General features: G+C 39.7%; 4 protein-coding genes across 8 annotated transcripts; all 4 read left to right on the forward strand.

The window, feature by feature from the left end:
* The first annotated feature begins 2247 nt into the window (after positions 1 to 2247).
* Positions 2248 to 5151, forward strand: LOC124213376 (major royal jelly protein 1-like). Of its 2 annotated transcripts, XM_046614674.1 has the most exons (7): positions 2278 to 2388; positions 2618 to 3096; positions 3168 to 3395; positions 3497 to 3663; positions 3735 to 3953; positions 4079 to 4510; positions 4738 to 5151. In XM_046614674.1, exons 2-7 carry the CDS (start codon positions 3015 to 3017, stop codon positions 5023 to 5025), a joined length of 1416 nt encoding a protein of 471 aa, XP_046470630.1. In that variant the 5' UTR covers positions 2278 to 2388; positions 2618 to 3014; the 3' UTR covers positions 5026 to 5151. The 2 variants fall into 2 exon arrangements, with proteins under 2 accessions (XP_068990009.1, XP_046470630.1); XM_069133908.1 differs by lacking the exon at positions 2618 to 3096 and having other exon boundaries at positions 2248 to 2388.
* An 873-nt stretch (positions 5152 to 6024) lies between these two features.
* On the forward strand, positions 6025 to 7928 carry LOC124213386 (major royal jelly protein 1-like). Of its 3 annotated transcripts, none has more exons than XR_006881871.2 (5): positions 6025 to 6216; positions 6290 to 6508; positions 6689 to 7114; positions 7276 to 7603; positions 7772 to 7928. XR_006881871.2 is itself a non-coding variant. In XM_046614691.2 (4 exons), the coding sequence occupies exons 1-4, from the start codon at positions 6055 to 6057 to the stop codon at positions 7549 to 7551; spliced, it is 1083 nt and encodes a 360-aa protein (XP_046470647.1). In that variant the 5' UTR covers positions 6025 to 6054; the 3' UTR covers positions 7552 to 7713. The 3 variants fall into 3 exon arrangements, 1 of the variants encoding a protein (XP_046470647.1); XR_006881872.2 differs by having other exon boundaries at positions 7788 to 7928; XM_046614691.2 differs by lacking the exon at positions 7772 to 7928 and having other exon boundaries at positions 7276 to 7713.
* A 2266-nt stretch (positions 7929 to 10194) lies between these two features.
* LOC124212085 (major royal jelly protein 1-like) lies at positions 10195 to 12425 on the forward strand. Of its 2 annotated transcripts, none has more exons than XM_046611826.1 (6): positions 10195 to 10265; positions 10469 to 10688; positions 10788 to 10957; positions 11032 to 11250; positions 11352 to 11774; positions 11872 to 12425. In XM_046611826.1, the coding sequence occupies exons 2-6, from the start codon at positions 10487 to 10489 to the stop codon at positions 12142 to 12144; spliced, it is 1287 nt and encodes a 428-aa protein (XP_046467782.1). In that variant the 5' UTR covers positions 10195 to 10265; positions 10469 to 10486; the 3' UTR covers positions 12145 to 12425. The 2 variants fall into 2 exon arrangements, with proteins under 2 accessions (XP_046467782.1, XP_046467781.1); XM_046611825.1 differs by having other exon boundaries at positions 10221 to 10326.
* Positions 12426 to 14047: 1622 nt separating this feature from the next.
* LOC124212322 (uncharacterized) lies at positions 14048 to 18852 on the forward strand. Its single transcript, XM_046612214.2, has 10 exons — positions 14048 to 14291; positions 14397 to 14569; positions 14645 to 14863; positions 14945 to 15367; positions 15449 to 15650; positions 16579 to 16797; positions 16867 to 17033; positions 17103 to 17321; positions 17384 to 17806; positions 17930 to 18852. Exons 1-10 carry the CDS (start codon positions 14060 to 14062, stop codon positions 18317 to 18319), a joined length of 2667 nt encoding a protein of 888 aa, XP_046468170.2. The 5' UTR covers positions 14048 to 14059; the 3' UTR covers positions 18320 to 18852.
* The last annotated feature ends 1590 nt before the right edge of the window (positions 18853 to 20442 follow it).

Consider the following 20442-nt stretch of genomic DNA (forward strand, 5'->3'; position numbering starts at 1 on the left):
AACGGCAATCTGGAGGCATTGGCTAATTGTAAGAAGCTGCTGGAAATATTTGTAACGCATACGCGAATATGTTCAGTCGCCTGAGCTGATCATTTTTCAGAAACATTTTTATGACATCGGCTTCAAAATTTCTCTAATTTTTCAAAAAACTGTGTTAAATGCATTTCCATTCGTGTGACGCTCAGCTATTTCCCTGTAACAAGTGTGCGGGCTAATTTTAAAAAAGGTCGCTTCTAAGTTTTGCCGCCCCAAGTTATAGCTTATTCAGCCAATTGGCAAAAACAAGGAAATAACAAAAAACAGAAAATAATTTTTTTCGCAGGATTAAATAGACCGCTTTATTTGAAAATTAATCACGTTATTGAGAAAGTCGAGAGTTTTTATAGACACAATGGTCAGTTTTTGAGCTTAATAAACTAATGATAAAAAAAAATTGTTAACTCTCAAATTTTTGTTCCTTACTGTGATATTTTTTTCAGTATAAAGATAAATGCACTAAAAATCTATCCATTGTATCTATAAAAGCTCTTCACTCTATCGATTCATAACATATTAAATTTTCAATCAAATCGGTTTTGTCAATCCTGAGAATTTCTTCTTTTTTTTACTAAGAGGTTAAGGTCTGATACCTTCAGGGTCGTAGTGTTTTAATTAAGGCTGTTCGAGCTCCCGAAAACTCGGGTAAAAACTTCGGATACGGGACGTGTTTGAATCGGATCCATTTTTTTAGCAATCCCGGTAAGAACCATTTTATTTCCGAACCGATAAAGCACATAAAATACATATGTAGTACACGGATTATACGAAATCGCAATAGTAAATTCGAAGTATTCGTACTATTTCTTTATTGCCATATCTTCAGTGTCAAATGAAAATGCATTGGAGTTTTTTCCATCAGAACCGTATACAGTATGGGGCTGTTAATCTTTCTTTTGTGTTTGAACTACGTGGACTTCTATACTTGGAGATATATGTATACGATATATATTAATGATAAAAATTAATAATAGTTGATAAAATTTACGGTCTTTTTACGACTTATAATTGGGCGACTCTCTTCAACGCCTGTGAATAAAAGTGCTTGAGAAGTAAAAACTTCTTTCGCAATCTTACCTTTCCCCCCTTCTTCATACTGAAACTACAATCACACTCGCAGTATCGAATAAAAAAAGGTCACGTTAGATTACTTTTTTCGTTTTCAAAACTCGCGTTTATTACGAAACGACTCGGTAAATTTGAATATCTTTTACTGTTTATTCAAGTGAAGTTTGCATATTGGTTCCCCGTGCAGTAATCCAATGTTAAATTATCACGCGGAAAATCAGTCAAAGTCCTGCTCATACTGCTCGATGAGACGTGTAGCAGATTCGGCCTTATTTGAATTTGGAAGAGAAATGTGTTGAAAGGAAAAACAGATATCCTGAACGATTTGCAAAGTTTGATCAGCAGATGAATGTAATTTTTTATTCATTCAAGCGTGACATTTCGAATAAATTCAAATATGGAATGTCTGTTATTGCGAAATCATAATAATCATTTCACCTTGCATAAGCATCGACGTGTACGTTAGAAACACGTGTCGCAGCTTAAGTTTTATGTATATTCAAAAACGCGGATTCGAGAAATTTCTAGGAGATGATTAGGCTATGTTTTGCTTTTCGTCGGTATAATCTTCAAAAATTGATCGAATAACGTTATTTATTAGTCGTTTATTCGCTTCAACGATGAAAGCGCACTTCGAGTCTGTTCAAACTTCAACAAAAATACTGCCCTTCCAAAATTCGTTACTCCGTTAATGCGTTGAGGGTCAATGATAAGATTCCCGACCGTCTTAACCATTTATAATAAAAGGTTAAAACCGGACAATTTTACAAACCAATTTATATATCGAAGTTTGAATGGACACTGGTCAGCGCTGCGATCTTGCCACCTTCACAATCAAAATGACTTATACGTCACCACGGATTTCGATAAAAATAATCACTGATGTGTAATGAAGGAAGATCTGCGAATATTAATCGCATGGCAGGGTGTAAAATTTTACGCGCTATCACGTGGAAATAATACGTATGTCTGGTAACTTGAGTTGATCACGTGAAACATTTTGGAAATTGAGTGGAATCTTTATTTCTGCATGACGATTTACACAGCTGTGCAACATAAAAGAATATTTTGCTAAATTAACGGATCGCTGCGCGTGAAACCAATATAAGGTAATCGATAATTACACATGTTAAACTTATATAATGATTATAGAGCCGAATGGGATGTAAAAGACCTTGACGTCAAGTAGTATAAATAGCCCCTGTTCTAAGGGGAGCATCAGATTCACATCCAGCATCGTGAGTGAAGATTCTGGGAGATTTTGTGACAGCAAACTACCTCAACGTGAGTATTGGATTTTCGAGGAAAACCAGTTGCATCTCATGAGGCAAAAAAATCAGTCATTTTTACTTACAAATGCATCTCGGAACCAAACTAATCGACATTTAAACGCGGCCACTTTGACCAAAGTTCAACTATTAGAACAGTTGTGCTGATCATTGTTACACTACGTACATACGTATATAATTCACTTGACCTGCAGCACCTTATACCTTTGTAAATTTTTTTTTAGATAAAACGATGACGTAAATCTCTATGCACAAAAAGATCAGGGAAAACTCGCGAAGATGGCGGTTTTAAGACGCGACGACGACTCTACGAAGTTAGCCTTTTAAAGTCCCTTTCTTCATATCGTTCCCAAGTTTTCATGATAAATTTATATTTGAATTTGGAAAAAAATTCATTTTCAAAGTGAATAAAGTCAGTAAAATGGAAGAAAGAACGGTCGAAATTGTCTATTTAGGGCAGTATCGTACTGCTTGTTTAATACGCGAGAGAAACACGCAGAGGTAGGAGAAAGCATTGTTTCGTAAGCTACGCAAAATTGATGAGAATATGAAGATCCGGTGATGAATCGCATCGGGTATCGATCCAATCTTCTGCTAATTATAAGCGTTACATGAGTACAAATGGAACAGACCCCGTTGAAGCTTTATATTGACCGTAGAAAAGTATGTTCCTCGGAAACGAGCAAAACGAGCGACGAGACCGGTGAGTCTCAGAAAATAAAATTTAATATCAATTATAGGATTTACTCAATCCATCCTATTTTTCGAAATTAGGAACTCCGCTCTTCATCATGACGCTTCAGTTTTCCCGTATTTGGAGAATACTGCCCATTTTCTTGGCATGCGTGGCATGGTCTTCAGCTGCAGCAGATCTCGAAACCATTTACGAATGGAAATACATCGACTACGTTTGGGAAAGCGACGCGGAAAAAGAAGCCGCTGTTGCCAATGAAACATACGACTACACTAACATCGTAGTGGTCGATGTTCAATCACTGCCTGGTACTTCAATTATGCTTCTTACGAAAAATATTTGCAATCGAGTATGAAGCTGCTTCGGAAATGCTCTATTTGCATCATTCTAATGATATTTGGCTTTGCAGACGATCGTGTGATTGTGACAACTCCAAGGTACAAGAATAACCCCGCTACCTTATCGGTGATTTCGTCTCAATCCGCGGACAATGGTCCACTGCTGCAACCTTATCCCAGCTGGTCATGGAATAACGCTGACGACTGCTCAGGTTTCACGAGCGTCAACAGAGTTTACGTGAGTATATGAGAAAATTCTAGAGGAATTGAATTATTTACTGCGGTATACTTACCGTCCGATCATTGCAGCTCGACCAGTGCAACAGACTTTGGCTTGTAGACTCCGGAAAAATCGGAAACGAGCAGGTTTGCAGTGCCAAAATTTTCGGGTTTGACCCGAGCACAGACGAAATGTTGTACAACATGACGATCCCCGATAACATAAGCCATAATCCAACCAACACCAGCCAAGGGCGACTCGAATTGCAGGTTGTTGAAACAACTGGGGACAACTGTGAAAATACTTGGGTCAGTAAATTGTATGTTACTGCAGATTCAAATTTTGAACTTCCAGGCTTCCTCCTTAGTGAAGCTATCTTACAATGTATTCATCAAGTCATAAAGCCTTTCATTTGACATTTTTTCGTTCACAGCTTTACATATCGGACTTGGAGGGCTACGGGCTTCTCATTTCCAATCTAACGGCCACATGGCGGCTCCAAGATAAGATCTTCGAGCCGGATTATTCGGATGCAAGTGCAACGAACTTTACCTCATGCGATGAGTCTGTAGATATGTATCTCGGACCTTCGGGCCTTCTAATTTTTCCTCCTGGATTCGTGGAGGATGGAAATTACTTGATTTTCAAGCCCATGTCAAAAATAAAGTCGTACACCGTGAACGTTGACGAATTGCACAACTCCTGGAACGGAAGTGAACTCTCCTTCTACCTTTCGACTTACACACCGCCGAGTCAGGAACCCGCGAAAACTTACACAAAGGAGGGTCTCTTGTTCGCTAATTTCATCTCTGCCAATGCCATTGGATGCTGGCATCTGGAACACCCTCTGGCAGACGCCAATGTCGTAAGTAACATCGAGATCTCTGAATCAAAATAATGATGAAGTTACGTGAATTCTATCAAACCAATTCTCAGTTACACAATATTGACGAATTAATTGTCCGAAGAAGCTTCCTGAGAGCAATTTCATAAACCTCGTGAACAAACTTCAAGCGATATCTGTATTTCAATTGATAACGTTTCAGTGATCTCTAAAATTGTACTACAGCGTGTGATTTTCGACTTTTCCAGGCAGAGTTGACGCAAGATGACGAACGGCTGCAGTTCGTTTTCAGTTTGAAAATGAAACATTTCACAAACGGTACCCAAGAACTCTGGGTCATGTCAAATCGCTTGCAAAAGTTCATACTCGGAACTGTCGATTTTACTGACGTCAACATCAGAATTATGACCGTGGAGCCGTATGCCTACGTTGAAGGCACAGTGTGCGAACCAGAGTCGTATGAAGTAGTTGACACTATCTTCGAGAAGAACTACACGCTTTACGAACAGAGCGCCTGCCTGTACACACCTTCATAACCTGGGAAGTGTTTGATACGTCTAATATACTTTGCAATAACGATTTTCAATTTCATACGTATATCTAACTTGTCTTTGATTATGTAAGCATAGATTCATACGTAATAAACTTATTCAGCAATCAAATTCTTTATCAATGTGATTATCTTGTACCTACTGATTCTATATCCCCCATTCCTCAATGCTTTCGAGTTCTTTTCCCTTAATTGCATAAAAATTTTTATCGTCAGTCGAGGGTATATTGACTCAAGGATTCACCTTAGATTCGGTGTTCAATTATGTTACAAGTTGGTTAATTTTAAAAAAATATTATCAAAGTCCAGTTTCTGACAAATGAATCGGATACGAGTTTTTCGAATATTAGCGTTTATATACGCTTAAGTTCTGACAAAACGAAGTCGTGCGAAAGCGTGTTCTCTCGATTGGGAGTTTCTAGTGGGGACAATCCGATTCATTTCTTTCTCCAACTGGCGATAATCTGCCAAATGATCAAACCCGATTCTCACCTACCACTCGTGATTTCCACGGTCCTCATTGGTGGATACTAATGTTTACCTATTCCCAATGTATCATTCTTTTATTCATTTCTGATTATATTGGCCTGCACTAGCTTATCTGCGACTGAACTGGACGTTATTTACGAATGGAAATACCTTGACTATGTATGGCAAAGTACGGATCAAAAACAAGATGCCATCGAACAGGGTGTTTACAACCACTCGAGAATCTTGATGTTTGACCACTACAGCCACGGCCAGGTACACCTCTCGTAATGATTAACTGTCGTTCGTAGTAAATCGTTACTGACTGCTTCGATGCCGCAGCTCTACTCATCGTCGTCGATTCACAATAGGAATATGGCAAATTTGAACATGAATTGGGTGGTCATGGCACAACTGACCGCACTAAAAATTATAAAATTTTTAAATTTCTATGTCCATATCTTATAATATTCTGTTGGTAAGAAATCAGTTCAGACCTATCACAGAGTCTAATTCACTTGTGTCTACATGCTTAGATGGCCGACGAATGGTAACAACTCCGAAATTCTACAATAACCCGGCGACTCTATCGACGATTTCGGACGCAACCGGCGACGGTGGTCCATTGCTGGCTCCGTACCCAGATTGGAGCTGGCACAATAAGTCATCGGGAGACTGTTCGGGGATCACGAGCGTCAACAGAGCAGTTGCAAGTATATTGAAAGGTGGCTGGTAAGAATATTCAGTACACATCTTTACACGTGATATTTAATTTGTCACAGATCGATGACTGCGGCAGAATTTGGATAGTGGACTCTGGTACAATCGGCAACGAACTGATATGCCCGGCCAAGATTCTCGCCTTCAACTCGACGACCGACGAGCTGCTGGAGAGCTTTGAATTCTCGAGCGATTTACTGCGCGGTCCCTGGAACAACGACACGGGAATACTCGAAATACAAGTCGTAGAATGCTCTGCTAACGCTTGCGACGATTACTGGGTTAGTCGACTACAGTTTCAATTACGATTCGTTCCGTTCTAGACATCGTTTACAGCATCTGGAATTACGGTGAAACGGCGTTGGTCTTGGACTGAATATAATGACATATTATTCGTATTCCACTTTGGCTAAATTGATGATTTATATAGTGGAAAATCAACGGTTATTGTACACTTACAGGTATACATTGGCGATGTATCGAGCTACGGCTTGGTGATTTTCAACGGAGAGAAGGCGTGGCGATTAAACGATGAGATTTTCCTCCCGTCCGAAGCTGGCTCGCAATTTAGCATTGCTGGAGAAAATTTCACCATGGGCATTGGACCTTCCGGCTTTTTGTTAACTCTCGATGGATTTCTGAAGGAGAAATATTTGATGTTTAAGGCCTTATCTGCCTTTAAGACGTACGCGGCTTCTTTGGAAGACATGCATAATACCCAGTACTCGGGAAGTAACGTCACATACTACGTTAGCAATTGGACAGCATCGAGTCATGAAGTTGGAAAGGTTTTTACAAAATACGGAGGTATCGTCATCACTGGATTCACTGATGAAACGGAATTGGTGTGTTGGAATCTACAGAATCCTCTGGATAACGACTACGTCGTACGTACAATGCCGCATTTCTCCGATAAAATTTGTCCGCACAATTTAATTAGTTGTTTCCAAAATTTCCTATGATTTCGAACTTTTAACGCGATTACACGCCGTGGTTTAGAATAAGTTTCAGATCTGCAGCTCTGATGTATGGTTGCGAATGATTTCAGGGTGTTCTGGAGCAGAGTGAAACTACCTTGCAGTATATTTCCAGCGTCAAGCCCATAATAGAAGACGGTAGTGACATCGAGACAGTCTGGGTATTGACGAATAGATTCCAGAAGTACGTATTGGGCACGATGAATTTCGACGAGATAAACTTCAGAATGATAACGGCCGACGTCGCTGCCCTTGTCAAAGACACTGTATGCGAACCGGAGGATCACGAAGTTTTGGATAGTATACTTGATATAAATTTTCTTTACCTGAAAACTGTATCCGTATAAACTGTCACCGACCGTATTAGCGTGGCGCGTAGCGTGCGAAACTAAATTCTTGGTAAGGAATATTTCGCATTCTTAGACTACTTCGGTAGCTACACAAACTCGGGTATATTCGTTCTTCAGTCGTATTAAAATGTCAGAAAATAAAGTTTTTCAACAATCATACTTCATTATTGCACAAGATTGCTTACGCCTAAAATACAAAAAAGAATTTACTTCATAGAATCGAATTTTCCAAGATATTACGGACGAACACGTTGGATTTGCGAGGGTTTATCGTTTGGGGTCGCATAGAAACATCGCTACCGAGTGCGATTAATATTTTTATGGACTTCACGGCTTCATATAAGTCTTGGATCAATAAAATACCGATCGCAGTACATCGTGCAAGAAGGGAATAATTGACTTTTATTCCTGTGTTACATAAAAACGTTTGTTCTCGACTTATTATCAACTCTGGACACATTGTTGACTTGAAAAACGGGACTCACTCGGTATACATATGATATGTTACGATATTTATAGACTTTATAGGTATACGTTGTAACGCCAATTTGTTTTACCATCAGCTGAGGACTTACCGTTCACACTTTGGTGCGATTCTCTAATTACTCTGAATTCAATGAACAACAATAAAACGATATCGGTGGCGGTATTCAAGATAGCTAACGATAATTAAAGAATTAAAGTAATAAAGAATAAGCTCAAGTCAGGATAAATTAACAAGTCAATCAGTCGCATATTGTCGATTAGGTTCACAAATTCGCGTCGGTCAAACTGGATTACAAAAATTAGCAGCAATCGATAAGTCAACAAGAATAGTTCGCAAGATTTTCGATGGAATAAAATTAAACGGCACTTGAACAAAGACGACAGTTAACAAAGAGAACTGAGCGTAGGTTCGGAGAAGCGATATAATGCAAAAACCTACTTAAGACTATGCGTCACTAGGCGACGTGATTTCACCTAATTTCCAAAGATGGACGCTACGATAATTATTAGCCTGTTAATTTAATGCGAGAATGAGAACTTTATTAGAAATCGATAGTTAACAAAAGTGACGATAGCTTGGATGTTAGTAACGAAAGACTAAGACAGACCTTGGGATAGAGTTTAACTTATAAGAAAGATTGAGATTAATTAATAATTTACGAAAATCGGTAGCTTTGACCAGAGAATATTAATTACAGTAAATTACGAGGGATAATTTACGAGATCGTTATCGCTAGGTGATCAAAATGCTAAATTCCTATACTCAAAAAATTCGACATACCAAAGACAAATACAATACGATAAAACAGAGAACATGAGCAACTTCGTAATGATATGTGACAAAAGCGGAAGCTTTACCTCAGCCTGTGACCCGGGCTCACAAGCACTGAATTTAATTTAAATTAAACTTATCGATAGCACAGAAGAGAGAAGGTAAGAGAAAGGTGATCTGTAGTGAAAGGAAAGAAGTTAAACGATAGTGCAAACGAAAGAGGGTTTTCGAGAAGAACGATAGCGACAATAACGATGGCGGTAAGGAAGAAGGAAAGGCAAAGTAACTGAAGGAAAAGTCTAGATCAACGAGAGTAAGACAGGAAGGAACGTGGCCTCATATTTCCCGCTAATTTGGTTTTGCTGGACATATGGCTTCATATTTCCCGCAAATGCGTTAAGATGGAATAATATGTTACTTTCATTCCGCTTTTCCGGTTAAAAAAGTTAACTTTATGGTTGAGTCGGGAATAATCTAAACAAATACTAATTCAAAGTTAAGACAAGCATAATGAGGTTGGTATAACAGAATTTTTGTAACGCCAAAAAAGTAATTTGTATTCATAATTCACTTCATACAAATCCTATACAAATAAGAATGAATTATCTCATAGTACTGCCTGATTTCAACATCGTTTTGAATTCACCAAAGAAGTACCTTTGCAACGATCTTTTCATACTTTCAAAGTGTCTTGATATGCTTTATTTCTTCCCATAAATTACGCGTTCAATCAAAAACGAGAAACATTTGGTATAACAAATCTTGCGGGCCTCCACATTTGTGATGCGCATATAGACCGATGTGCTGATACGAACTTATACATACATAAAAACCATGTTATATGTATACTACACAAGCTCCGCCGCCCTGGATTCTGTTCCGAAATTTTTCTTTGTAAACTGTAATTCACATTTTTCTTGATATCTTTTGACAGTACGAAGAAATTTGTTGTACGAAAGATATAAATGTTTTAAAAATCTTTTCATAATCTAGAAAACGATTCGTCTATGTGGCTTCCACACTACGTAGCAGTAGGTGTACTGACGCTTTTTTTTGAACGACACCCACAGCAGGCCTAATCCACTTTTCTACGAGGATTTACGAAATTGTAAGCATGTTCTAAACATTTAATTAAAAAACTCTTTCCATACGATGTATGAACAAAGCGGATAAAGTTATAGGAATGTATCGTAAAATATTATTCATAATGGAAGAACATTGGAGCAGAATTCAAAGAGGGGCTTGATTCCTGAAGTAGCAGCTGAGGTGACGGCGACGAGATCTTTATATAGTGTCTCCGACCATTTGTGTACATATCACATACATCGTAATTATTATATGCTTTTTTAATTTATACATTCGAAGTGTTATATAAATCGCAGCTCTCGTAGAAACGGGCATATAGACTACGAACCACCAAGGACGCAGCTCTTGAAAGTTCAATTCGAAATAAGTGAGTTCACTAATACAATATTAACAAAATTCTCAACAACAACTTACTCAAGCTACATTGGGTAAGCCACTTTGATCGTTGATGGTGTATGTGTAGAGATAAATACGCTTCACAAGAAACAGTTCACGTACTTCGAAACTACGGAGACCGCTTAATCCCATTAGTCCGATCATTATCATAAACTTGTCCGTTCTCTGCATTAGATACCAATAACAAACAAAATGAAAATCCTATTCCAACCGACGTGGATATTGCCAATGATATTGGCTTGCACTGCTCGCTGCTCGGCAGATCTGGACGTTCTGCATACGTGGAAGTACATCGATTACGTCTGGGATAACGACACGCAAAAAGAAGATGCGGTCGCTTCTGGTCAATACAACGCTACAAAAATCGCTATTAATGATGTTCAACAACTTCCAGGTATCATTCTGTAATAGTTCATTATTAATGGTCAATGTATTCCCGACGATCCAACCTTTTGAAGACATCGGTGTCACATAAATTTTTGTAATTCCTTAGACGGTCGGGTGCTGGTGACCACTCCGAAGTATTTCGATAACCCCGCAAGTTTGTCCGTGATTTCGAATACGTCAGGTGATGGAGGTCCGCTGCTGGAGCCCTATCCCAGCTGGAGTTGGCATACAACAGACGGAAATAGCTCCAGCATTACTAGCGTCAATAGAGTTCGGGTAAGTATCGTACAATGGTAGAAAAACAACATTCAGCAATTATTTCACAACTCCATATTATTGGCGCCCTACAGGTGGACCAGTGCAACAGACTTTGGATCGTCGACTCCGGAAAAATAGGAAACGATCAAGTATCGCCAGCTCGTATTCTGATATTTGATCCCGCTACAGACGAGTTGCTGGAACGCATTGAGATTCCAGACGAATTGTCTCACAATCCCAATGACACAAGCAAAGGAAAATTAGAACTACAAGCTGTCGAGACAGAGGGGGATACTTGTGAAAAAACTTGGGTGCGTTGAACACTAGTCTAAAGTACTGGGATCGGTGCAAATTTTGTGAATCCCAACTTTTAGTCAGTTTCGATTGCATACGAATCACTCGTGGGTCACAGGTATACATTGGAGATCTGGAAGGATGGGGTCTTCTTATCTACAACGGATCTGACATATGGCGCATTGACAACGACGAATTATTCGCCCCGCAAGAGGAGTACACCACATTTTCTCTCAATGACAAAAATGTAACGTTAAATACCGGAGTAGCCAGCATGCTGATCCTGCCTGATGGATTCTTCAGAGAAAAATCGACAATCTTTAAGCCGATGGCTTCGGAAGTTGGGTACGGTGCGTCCGTTGAAGATCTACACAACTCTTTCTCGGGGAACGAGGTCAGGTATTACAAGACCAACTTCACCGCCCCCAGCCAAGAACTTGCAAGGGATATCTCGTCGGATGGTATTCTAATCGCCGGTTTCCCCACCGTCTCAGTCCTTGTCTGCTGGAATATAGAGTGGCCCCTGCTTGATGCTAACGTAGTAAGTAACCGTGATTGATTTTACAGTAATTTTACAGATCAAAGTTACTTCTATACCACGTCAAACTGCATCATTATTGCTGCATAAATTTCTTCAGGTAACGCTGCAAACGAGTGACGAGTATTTACAATTCGTCAGTGGTGTGAAGATTACCAATGGGATTCAAAGCGGTGTTGAAGGTGACAACGTTTGGGTTGCGTCGATTCATTTACAGCAGTTCATTTCGGATTCCCTGGACATCACTGAGGACAATTATTACATCCTCGGAGGAAATGTGAAAACCCTCGTGAACGGCACAAAGTGTCAAACTGGGCCACGTACGTTGGTCGATGATCTTAACGATAAGTTCTTCTTCTCTTACAGTCCATAATTCTTTCTGTACCAACTCCTCCGTAATATACGTTCGTTCCGGTCTAGCGATTCTTTGAAACTGTTGCTACTTCGAATCAAGAAGATGTGCTGATGCTTATATTAATGTGAAGGTCACTCGTTGAACGAGTTTGAATGGAATTTTTCTAGGAATACATCGAGCTTTTCAGCAGTAAAATTAAACTTTCACACTGACAATTTGTATTCGTACCTTGTGCATTGTATACATTGTAAACAAGGACTGTTACCTAACCTTTCAATTAATAAAGCATTGGAACGAAACTTGCGGTTATACATATACATTGAGTAACATAAGCAAGAAATCGAATAATACCAGAACATCAATGACCCTGCTCCCATCTTAGGTATTAGCTTATTGTCAGTGCTATGCCATCTATGTGACATTGAGACGGTTGGGTTGGGCGAAAATATGCTCCATACGTTTACATACCCATCATGTGTAAACTTGAATTCAAGTCAAGATATTGATGACTATGACATGTGGGTCGTTTAATCGGGTCTGCTGCTTAAATGACACTAGGATAAGCCTGGTGTCAGAGTAAAGGCAATAACGAAGATGCAGCTGCGTCAACATTCAGTCACTCGATTGTTTCCCATCGCCAAGAACTTGAGTCTAGTCATTCATCTAGATTTAGGATGTATTAAAATACACGCTGAGGCAACAAAATGAGCTCTTCTGTTGCTTTGGTGAAAATTTTGCCAGGCAAATCACTGTAAAACTGTATTAACATGGATTTCAGAAAATAAATTTTCACATTCACACCCGATAATCATCCTCGTAAGACCTGAAATATAGCATGCAAGTAACCTTTAGCGATTTCTGCACTGATTTAGCTAACTGAGAACAGTAGAATCATCGGTATATTTTCAAAACGACGAACGGTTATGTTATAACGGTAAGAAAATGACTAATAAGTGAAAAGTAAGAGCAGTTATGAATAGGTAGGCCCAACAGAATGTTCAGTGGCAGATTCGAGCTGGTCGTACCGACACGTGATCCAATTGCAAGAGCAAGAGTTGATTGTAAGTGAAAAGTTGTGCAAATTCGCAGGGAAAAGTTCATATTTCTACTGTCTACTTGCAAAATGTCATATTAGCAGGCGAAGAAACAATCTTTTGCATTGTTTAATGATCTTGTTTTGCAAACTTTCACGTTCAATGTTTCAAAAGAATTTACACTCGAGCAATGTCCGGGCACCACTAAAATTGTGCCCTGATTACTGCAGGTACTATCATCAACAGTTCAATATATGAACTGAGATCAGAAACGATTAAGTATTCAAGCCATGGAAAAAGGTTCAAGGTCTTACGACACATTTTGACAATCTTTCAGACAATGTTTTTCACCTGCGACCGCCCAGGGCCTTGGCAAAATCTGATTCAGACACTATATCACTATTTCATATTTTGGACACATTTTTGTTGGAACGAGGAGTTATGAAATAATCAATTAACCGTTTCAAAGTTGATGTACTGGCTTTCAGAAGTTCTATTAGCTGGAAACCAGGAACACGTTCCGTCAGCGTTCAGTTGAATTCGGTTCGTGGTGCCCGTCATTGCAATTAAAATCAGTTGTGCTAACCAAAGAACCATTTTCCTCACGCACCCTCGACAACGAAAGTCGTTGATATGCAAAACAGTTTAAAATTTGCTTCAGAATTAAGATTAACTCCTATCACCCGGGCATAAATTACGTTTAAAAACCTATCTCGCGGGCCTTCCTTAGAAGGCTGTCACTGTCCAGTGTGCGACTGATAAAGGCCACCTTTATGATGTACGGTTGAATATGATAAATACTGCATTCGCTTTTACTCATAATGGCAGGAATCATTTTCACTACATCATCAGTGGGGTAACGTGTAGTATACCGTTTCGAGGAAGGCAAAAACGTTCCGATGTATGATTCATTGGACTATTTACGTTCCAGAAATTTTCTTCCGAGGATGCATCGCTTCGTACTTATTCTAACTATCGCCAATTGTGCGGTGGCTGCAAAATTGAACGTGGTTTATCAATGGAAATACATCGACTACGTCTGGAACAGCGAAGAACATCGACAATGGGCAATTGCCGAAGGAAGATACAACTACACGAAGATCTTCACGATCGACGTTCAGAAGGCTCCAGGTACCGACGTGAAATGCAAGCCCACAAGCCTAATTCGAAAATTGATTTTGATTGACGTGATCGTTTCCTGAAACTCGTTACTAATCCTCATACCTACACTCATAGATCAACGAGTCTTTGTCACAACGCCAGCATTCAATGCTGACGCAGTTCCGGCGACCCTTTCAACGATATCCTCGCGTCAAGGTCCCGGTGGTCCGCTATTACAGCCCTATCCAAATTGGACCTGGCACATACCTGGGAACTGTAACGGCATCACAAGTGTGTGGAGAGTGGCTGTAAGTTGTGACCAACGAGTTCTGGTCGATGTTATATCACATTGTTGTATCATCTTTTGTGCTGTTTTTCCGCAGGTCGACGAATGCGATAGACTCTGGGTGCTTGATAGCGGAAAAATTGGCAGTAATCAGGTGTGTCCAGCTCAACTTTTGGTATTTGATTTGAGAACCGACATACTGCAGCAACGAATCATCGTCCCAAATTACCTCTCGCATAATCCCACAAACAAGAGTCTGGGGCTACTAATTACGCCTGTCGTTGAGACAGTGGACATCTACTGTCGTCGGACATGGGTCAGTAGTCTTCTGATTTTTGAGTAAAACTAAATCTATTTATGGCTGGAAGTATTGAACCATCAAACATGATGTTTCAAGGTTTACATAGCGGACGTACAGGGTGGGGGTCTTATAATCTGGGACGGATCGCGGATTTGGCGCCTTGACAACGAAGTATTCAAAGCGGACCCAACGGCCTCGACGTTCACCATCGCTGGGGAGAATTTTACTCTTGCGGATGGGATTTTCGGACTCGCGGTGTCACCCCGCTACTCGCGACATGCCCGCCGTTTATTTTTCAAGCCGTTGGCCTCCCTCAGAGAATATTCCTACGCTGTTGACGATCTACACGGGCTGGGATCCAGATTAAAATCTCTAAGGTACACCACTTCTAACTATCAATTTCCCAGTCAGGCTACCGCACAAGCATTTTCACGGGAAGGTATCCTGTTCTTCGGATTGACGACAGAAATAGCAATAGCATGCTGGAACATGAATCACCCGATGGACAACGAGCACGTGGTAAGTTGAGGATTCTAGATAGGATTTTCGCTTCGCGTGAAAATTTTTAATTGCAATATTGAATGTGAGTTATTTTTTCAGGTCATCTTGGCCCAGAACAGCGACACCTTGCAGTTCGCCAGTGGGGTCAAGGTTTCGAAACGCGGCCTTGATGTACTCAAAGAGGACCTTTGGGTCTCGACAAACCGCTTCCAAAAAATATTCACTGGCACTCAAAACTTCAGTGAAATCAACTTTAGAATCCTCAGCGCTCCAGTCGAAGTCCTCGTCAAGAATTCTAAATGTCAGCGGGATAAGAATTACTGATCAGAATAACCATGATCGCGTGTCAGACTCGACGTATATATATATATATATATATATATATAAATATGAACTATTCCTTCAAACGAGCATAGCTGTTAATACCTGTTCAATCACAGATCACATGTTTTTTTTACAAAATAAATCCTCGCTTTTTTCACGAACGATCATGACTCTGTTTTTTGACTTGCCTGTCTAGCAGCGAAACTAAAAACACTTGTCGAACTAATCAAATTGAGTTTGAAAAATCATCCTCTAATATGAGAAATTTACTAATAGTATCCATCGGTAATTCCTGGGTGATCGAGGTTATTTGAAACTTTCGTCATTTCCTTCAATTTGTGAGAAACATTTCTATACGAACATGCATCTAGCGTTATTTTATTTTATCATTCTACACATTTCAACTGTGGCAATTCAGTAGCAATTCTTATTAATAACCCAATTCATAGTAAAAGAATCAGTCTGCATTGACGTGTGAAGATAACGTCAGACATGAGATTATAGACAACTAGTAGGAATAAATAAAGCATAACTGCATCGCACTTATGCATAGCTACCGAGCTGCATGATTTACGGATTTGACGGTAACAAACAAAATGTCAATATGACAAGATACCACTTTAAGTATACTTTCAAGTAAACTTAGAAGACATTGCATACATAGAACAGCTCAACGACTATGAATTTGTCCCTCTCACATGCCTTTAAAAATGTTGAATACTGATAAAACATAACCAGTCTGTTATCTTATATTTTTTACCTGAAATGTATAAATTGTACTTACAAGTTACAGCAAAGGTAGGCTAGGTCTACATTCCGTTCGCTTAAACTTCCTGAAAGGAACGATATAAAAATTCATTCTGGCGCCGATGGACTCAGAATACTACGTACATGAGTACCCGAAGCACAAATTACCTTCGCGATGAAGCTTCTATTCCGGACTCATTGGATGCTGCCAGTTGTACTTGCTAACATTGGTTGGACTTTGGCAAGACTCGAGACGATTCACGAATGGCAATATATCGACTACTTGTGGGATCACGAAGGGCATAAACTAGACGCGATATTGACTGGAATATACAACTATGAAAATATCTTCCCTGTCGACTTCCAGCCACTGCGAGGTCTGTGAATCGTCTTTGTTGGTACCTATTCTCAACTGACGAATGACACAATTATAATCTGGTTCCCAGATGGGCGAGTGTTGGTATCGACTCCAAAATACTTCAACAATCCCGCGAGTTTGTCAATGATATCCAATGTGACGGGCGAGGGTGGTTCACTGCTTTCTCCGTGGCCCAACTGGGATTGGCACGATCCATTTAGTTGTTGGGGAATCACGAGTGTCAACAGGATTGTTGTAAGTCCTTAGACAACAGGAACAAGAAATGGTCCATGTAATTCTGACAGTTTTCAACGCTCATCACAGCTAGACGATTGCAACAGGTTATGGATTGTGGACTCTGGAAAAATAGGAGCAAGTCAAGTTTGTCCAGCCCAACTACTCGCGTTCAACCCGGAAACTGACGAAGTCATACTTCGTGTTCGAATTCCCAACCGCTTGTCACACAACTCTGCAGACCCGAGCAAGGGTCGCCTAGAGATCCAAGCTGTCGAGACAGATGGAGATTGGTGCGAACGAACTTGGGTTAGTATAAAAATAAAAATGTAGAGACTTATGCTAGGTGTAATTAAATGAAATTTTCTCAGGTATACATCGGGGACCCGGAAGGATTTGGCCTTGTTATTTGGGATAGATGGGATATATGGAGGCTTGAAAATGACAAAGTCTACGCTCCAGATCCGACAGCAACCACTTTCAGCATCGTTGGGGAGAACATAACTCTCAAATTAGGAGTTTCCAACCTCCTGTTATCACCTACTGGATTCCTTGATAAACGATACTTGTTCTTCAGACCCTTCGCTTCGTTGTACGGATACGCTGTTTCACTCAACGATTTGCACAACTCCAAGACTGGAGCAAGTGTGACATACTATAGAACCAACTTTACAACACCAAGTCAAAAGCTTGCCGTATCTTTTTCAAAGTCGGGCGTTTTCGTAGGTGGGTTTAGCACGCGATCAGTCATCGCATGCTGGAACATACAAGATCCCGTAGAACCAGATTTCACGGTGAGTACATTTAGACAACAAAGTCATTAGGGCGCTAAGGTCTCTGCATCCACCAAAGCTTGACGATAAAGGATGCCTTTGCACGAAACATTACCAAAATGGTATATTTTTCTACTCTTCAAGGTAATTCTAATCGAAGATGACGAAACCCTGCAGTTCACCACTGGCTCCAAAATCATGGAAGGATTTCACCCGGGATTTGAACACGAGCAGTACTCAGTAATGTCTAATCGAGCACAGAAGTTTCTTCTGGGAAATATGAACTTCACTGATACGAATTTTAGAATTCTGAGCTCGAATCTCGCTGGTCTAGTTATTGGCACAGTGTGCGAACCACAGCCGAATAGCACTGCCGTTCAAACCCTTGAAGATAAAATGTACTTCGTATTTCAAAGAGACACGAATCCAGCTGTCCCCGAGATTTTCCCAGCAATGAATGAATTCAACTACAAATATCTTTACTTAACACCAGTATGGTATACACGTCTTTTTTCGCCTGCATTTCCTACATGAAGTAATCATTTTAGCGACAGTACAAAAAAGAGCATCAGAGTACAAAAAGTGTACTATTAATGTAAGTCCTAACCTAGTACTAAAGATTACTTTCATTGTATTCTGCTATAATAAAAAAACTTGTAAATCACACTTGTGTTAGATAATGGAGGAGAAGCCTTTTTTCGCATTCAATTCATGTTGAAAACTTGAAAAGACCTATTTTTCCTCCTTGAAACACAATCTATTGTTATTCACTTCGTTGGAGCTGACTTCATTTTTACAATATTACACTTTTATTGGTTATTTGACACTTGCCGACTTTTTTTTCTTTTCTTGTTAAGTAGATTAATTTCAAGTTACAAGTTTGATTTGCCTAAATAACGAGTAATAAAGTAATAAATATCAAAACTGTATCTCATCGAAGCAGGATAAACAACTAATACAACTAATAACAAACGCGTCACATGGCAAAATTTAATATGAATTTAATGACCTCAAATAGCTGCTAGGTATTATTGCATTACAGTATATACAGTCCACAGTACACAATATACTGTTGCATGTAACATTTCAACACAGGTTTTCTGCTTTCTGAGTTTTCTATCAATACAATATGGAAATTTAAGTAATTTGTGATTATTTCGTGACTGTAACTGACATGCTTGTGATATGCCAGGCTGAGCCTGATGTCATGAAAGAACCCTGAATCTGCTCTCGTCACACTCACCGGTTGCATCGATTGAAAGGAAGTATACATCCGTAAATTATTGCACACGTATCAAATATTTATGAAATATTCAACATCCACGGCACAGTATATGAATCGTTATCAAGTCTGGCATTAAGATTCCCATAAACAATATAATGTTGGGCCCAATATAATGACGTCACAGAAGTTTGGGTCACCAAAAGTCGACCAAGTATTGAAATAATCTAAATTTCATAAGCTTTTTCTTACACTAGTTATATACATTTATTCTAATTACTTTATTTCAATTTATTTATTATTTATTATCCTGGAGATGTTGGTCAAGGAAAATTATCCAGGGAGTTTTACGAAGGAGAGATTTCAGCCGAGGGGAGATTTTATCCAAAGGAAATCTTATCCGCGGTATTTTGTCCTGAAATTTTGTCTGGAGAGATTTCATGCAGAAGGAGGGTTTTTTCATGGGATATTTTGTTCGGCACAGATTTTGTACGGTGCGATTTTATGCTGGGGATCTGATTGGGGAAATTTTGTGCGGAGAGATTTCTTGACTGGGATATTCTGACCAGCCACCGGGCAATGGTCGAGATCAGCTGCAATAATGGCAACTCTCTTCTATGCGTTTCCATAATCTTTGATGCGATATTACCGACCGTGGTAGCGTCGCGTCATGCTAGCATGCAACAAGTGTAAGACAGGTCACGTCGCTTAGGCGCCAAATCAGCAAACAATGAGTCTTGGTCTCATTGTCAGTACAGTCTAGCCACAACTGAGCAAAGTTATCTGCAGTTTTCCTTGTCATATGTGCAAATGCGGGTATTTCTACTGAAAGTCATAGGACAGCTGCAGACGCATAAGGCCAATTCCACATCAAAGCTTACAGACTCGAATTAAGATTTCAACAACACTTTTCCCAATTTTTAAACCATTCTTCACAGATTCTTCACAGTAACAAATTATTTCTTCCAAAGTGTGGATTCTCCTTTTCGAAGTAAAACAGTTCTTTCTTTCTCCTCACGTACCATCCTATCTTTCAAAATCACCATCGTCCTCAATATCTGTCCTCTGCAGATGGTCGAGCCTTTGCAAAAACTTCAACATTCGAGTCAATCAAATTTCCGGCCACTTTATCGACGGTGTCTGATAAAAGAGGACCCGGTGGTCCGCTGCTAAGGCTCTATCCCGTTTAGAACGCTTGCGATGGTATCCACAGTGTTTGGAGAGTAGCTGTAAGTTTCAACTAGTCTAGTCTGAGTTTTTCTCGAAGTATTACACGTGATTAACCGTAGGTCGACGACTGGAACAGACTTTGGATACTAGACGATGGAAAGGTTTTGAGACGACTTCGTTTGCTTGGCAAGATTTTAACTTTCAATTTGAAAAACTGCCAACTGCAGCAGGAAATTGAAATCCCAAAGAATATCTCGCAGAACTC

Source organism: Neodiprion pinetum, chromosome 2, assembly GCF_021155775.2.
Source record: "Neodiprion pinetum isolate iyNeoPine1 chromosome 2, iyNeoPine1.2, whole genome shotgun sequence".
Classification (NCBI taxonomy): domain Eukaryota; kingdom Metazoa; phylum Arthropoda; class Insecta; order Hymenoptera; family Diprionidae; genus Neodiprion; species Neodiprion pinetum.

Bases quoted from the DNA above. Each gene is read 5' to 3' on its own strand.
- LOC124212085 (XM_046611826.1), top strand. From the start codon at position 10,487: ATGAAAATCCTATTCCAACCGACGTGGATATTGCCAATGATATTGGCT. The intron at 10,689-10,787 runs GTATCATTCTGT...GTAATTCCTTAG, and splicing joins TGATGTTCAACAACTTCCAG to ACGGTCGGGTGCTGGTGACC. The intron at 11,775-11,871 runs GTAAGTAACCGT...AAATTTCTTCAG, and splicing joins CCCTGCTTGATGCTAACGTA to GTAACGCTGCAAACGAGTGA.
- LOC124213376 (XM_046614674.1), top strand. From the start codon at position 3,015: ATGGAACAGACCCCGTTGAAGCTTTATATTGACCGTAGAAAAGTATGT. The intron at 3,097-3,167 runs GTGAGTCTCAGA...TTTCGAAATTAG, and splicing joins CAAAACGAGCGACGAGACCG to GAACTCCGCTCTTCATCATG. The intron at 3,396-3,496 runs GTACTTCAATTA...TTGGCTTTGCAG, and splicing joins CGATGTTCAATCACTGCCTG to ACGATCGTGTGATTGTGACA.
- LOC124213386 (XM_046614691.2), top strand. From the start codon at position 6,055: ATGGTAACAACTCCGAAATTCTACAATAACCCGGCGACTCTATCGACG. The intron at 6,509-6,688 runs GTTAGTCGACTA...GTACACTTACAG, and splicing joins ACGCTTGCGACGATTACTGG to GTATACATTGGCGATGTATC. The intron at 7,115-7,275 runs GTACGTACAATG...GAATGATTTCAG, and splicing joins CTCTGGATAACGACTACGTC to GGTGTTCTGGAGCAGAGTGA.
- LOC124212322 (XM_046612214.2), top strand. From the start codon at position 14,060: ATGTATGATTCATTGGACTATTTACGTTCCAGAAATTTTCTTCCGAGG. The intron at 14,570-14,644 runs GTAAGTTGTGAC...GTTTTTCCGCAG, and splicing joins CAAGTGTGTGGAGAGTGGCT to GTCGACGAATGCGATAGACT. The intron at 14,864-14,944 runs GTCAGTAGTCTT...TGATGTTTCAAG, and splicing joins TCTACTGTCGTCGGACATGG to GTTTACATAGCGGACGTACA.